Below are 3213 nucleotides of genomic sequence, written 5' to 3'. Positions count from 1 at the left end.
ATAAATCTGCAGGTGTAATGACATTTAAGAGGCCTTTGTAGGTTGTGTATGAAGTCTTTATTTCTTGGGCCCCCTTTTTAAATGTGTATAATGAAATGTGAAAGGGAATGTGTGCAAATTATTGGGAGAAGGGTTGATCCAAGATGATCTTGTTTTCCTGACATCGATACCATGAAACCGACATTAAATCAGAGGACTTGACAGTATGTGTGTATTTCTTCTATTTAATTGCTGCTTTGCAAAATGACGTTTGCTTAGTATTAACATGTCCATATTGATTTTTGCTCAGCTCCACTCAGACAAAAAGCAGATCAGTGTTGGCTTCATTGGTTACCCCAATGTTGGAAAGAGCTCTGTTATCAATACCCTGCGCTCCAAAAAAGTCTGTAACGTGGCACCCCTTGCTGGTGAGACAAAGGTAAGACCTCAGAAGCTTTTTCTTTCCATCTCAGGGATGTGATTTTAACATATCTATATGGATTTCTGTGTTTTCCTACCTGAAAGGTAGGATCCATGTGAATTCTAAGAAAAATAATCTTAGAAAAAAACATTTTGTAGTTGAAATTATACTTGTTCTATAAAATACAATTCTTATTTTACAGTACGATAGTATTATTGCAATAGTAATATATTTCTTTATTGATTGGTTTAATTTTTATAATTGAATAATTAAAAATAGATATATTTTAATAAAAATTATTTTATTTTATACGGTTAGTATAAACATAGTATAAAGTATAGTGAATACTTGTTTTGCTATTTACAATATTGCAATAGCAATATTAATTTATTTTTATTTTATAGTTAATTTTATAATATAAATTATTTATTAAAATAATAAATCGGAAATATATTGTATTAGTAGTAGTAATAATAATAATAATAATTATTATTATTATTATTATTATTGTTGTAGAAATGAACGGGGAATGTGATTTTTTTCTTTTTTGTCCTTAGCTGATAACATGCTGATTATTTCACAGCCATAGAAAGCAGACTAAACAGCTCAACAATTATCAGCAGGTGGAGAAGATTACATCATAGTAAAAGTAATTATCTAGCCATTTTTCTGGCACTAAAAACATTACAAAGTGAGTAGTCCTGTTATTCATAAACCTGCTGGCGATTGTACATTGAGAAAGGCTGATGGGTAAAACGCTGCTTCAGTAAGTAAATAAACTAAAGAATCTGAGTTGTGCAGTTACTCTTTCTTCTTCATCACACAACATACACCCAGAAAGTCTCCAAATACCACATAAACCTCGGCAAACATCTGCCAAACTGATTACTGGAGCCAAACACATTCAGACTCCTCGATGTACTTCAGTGTTCAGTGAATGCAGACTGATTATTCAGCTCTGAGTCTGAGTTATCTCTCAGTGTCTCGCTGAGCGTCTCTGACAGCAGGCATTTCCTGTGAGCTCTATTGTTGAGTCCAGATACATTCCTTCAGCTCAAACACACACAGATCGCTGCTCTGTCTTCATGCCTTAAAAGGCTTTTGTGCTCAAAGTGCCTGTTATTTTTGTTTCGGGGTGTTTATTAGTCGTTACGAGAGGAAGCGAGAGGGGTCTTAATAATCAACTGAAACCGCTTTCACAACACATATTAGTTACATAATGCAACATTTGTGAGCATGAAAGGAATTAAAATACAGTGGTACAGTATTGAAAGGTATTTAATATGAATATTTAATAATAAAACTAAATCTGCTTAATGTACATATAAATTGTAAATGGAAAAAACATTGTCAAATAAAATACGAGTATTAGATGAAAAACTAACTGAAATAAGTTTGTTGTACGCAATATTAAAATTATTTAAAAAAAAAAAAACTAAAATTAAAAGAAATTAAAACAAAATAAAAATAAATAAAAAAGAATAATGGCAAAAGCACATAACAAAAACTAACAAAAATGACCCAAGTGCATAATAAAATTATTAAAATTTAAAATGAAAACAGAAAATATTAAAATAAAAGATAATCAAAGATGAAATATAATAAAATACAAATATTATATTAAAAATTGAAATAAGTTTAGGTTCTAAAAGTACTAAAATTACTAACTGAAAATATATTAAAAAAAACTAAAATAAAAAAATAAAAGCTAATAAAAATAACAAAGTGCATAACAAAATTACTAAAAATTTAATTTAAAATGCAATCTGAAAATATAAAAACATTTAGAAAAACAGTATATAAAAATATTATAGAAATAATACTGATCGCTACAGTATGATTTATTGAATTTTAAAAAATGTAACTTATTTATTTATTTATTTACTTGCTTACAGATTTTACTGGGGCACTTTGGATAAGAGCATGTGCTAAATTGATAAATGTAAATGAAATGTCTTGTCATTTGTGAAGGGGTCTGGATATCCCGGTGCAGGATTCCCGCCGCAGGCGTCTGTCCTCGACCCGCATGAAGCATGGAACCATCACAGACACGAGGTTCTTGTGTGGTCTCCAAACATGGAGGTGAGCGAGGAGACGGGACGCTCTGTGTGAGTGAGCGCTTAGGGTTAGGGTTCTAACTCATGCTGGTGAGTGTGTGTGTGTGTGTGTGTGTCAGGATGGGGGCGCTCTGGGGCGGAGTCAGGGGATGGAGGAGACGCTCATCAAACAGCAGCAGCAGATGGAGGAGGACCAGAGATGGCTGGAGCAGGAAGAGAGCTTCCTGGTACTGACACAACTTCTCTCTGTCTCTCTCTTACACCACACTGAGTAGAGCTTGCAAAATCAAATTTGAGTTCCAAATGTTTGTTGAATTTAAACTCAGAATGGAAGCAAACAAATAATTTAATCTAAAAAGTGTGAAAATAAAACCAAATGTTTAAAAAAACATTAAATATTTATATAATATTAAAATATTAAAAAATAATTCAAAATATTTACAGATATACAAAATATTACATTATTATTATTATTATTATTATTATTAAATGTTAACTGTGATTTTCAAGCCTGGAATAGCCATTCTGATTATTTTACTTAAAGTCATGCAAGTCTCTAGAGTAAAAATAAGAAATAAAGTATTAAATAAAAAAATAATAATAATACAAATGTTATTTATAATATTTAAAAATGTTAAAAATATTTTTAAATATTTAGAAAATATAACAGATATACAAATATTAAAACGTTATTATTAAAAGGTTAAAATGTTTTTATTGTTATTATTGTTAGTAGTAGCAGTAATATTATATGTG

General features: G+C 30.2%; 1 protein-coding gene across 1 annotated transcript in view; it reads left to right on the top strand.

Moving 5' to 3' along the window:
• Positions 1–3213, top strand: part of LOC107655096 (focal adhesion kinase 1-like) — a 72633-nt gene that overhangs the window by 52237 nt on the left and 17183 nt on the right. The window contains exons 24-25 of the mRNA XM_016442516.1: positions 2372–2482; positions 2577–2684. Coding sequence (XP_016298002.1) covers positions 2372–2482; positions 2577–2684 — 219 coding nt within the window. The remainder of the gene's footprint in view (positions 1–2371; positions 2483–2576; positions 2685–3213) is intronic.

The sequence above is a fragment of the Sinocyclocheilus anshuiensis genome, unplaced genomic scaffold (assembly GCF_001515605.1).
Source record: "Sinocyclocheilus anshuiensis isolate Anshui unplaced genomic scaffold, SAMN03320099.WGS_v1.1 scaffold515, whole genome shotgun sequence".
Classification (NCBI taxonomy): Eukaryota; Metazoa; Chordata; class Actinopteri; order Cypriniformes; family Cyprinidae; genus Sinocyclocheilus; species Sinocyclocheilus anshuiensis.
Note: the sequence above shows the minus strand (reverse complement) of the source record. Positions and strands in the feature narration are given on the sequence as shown.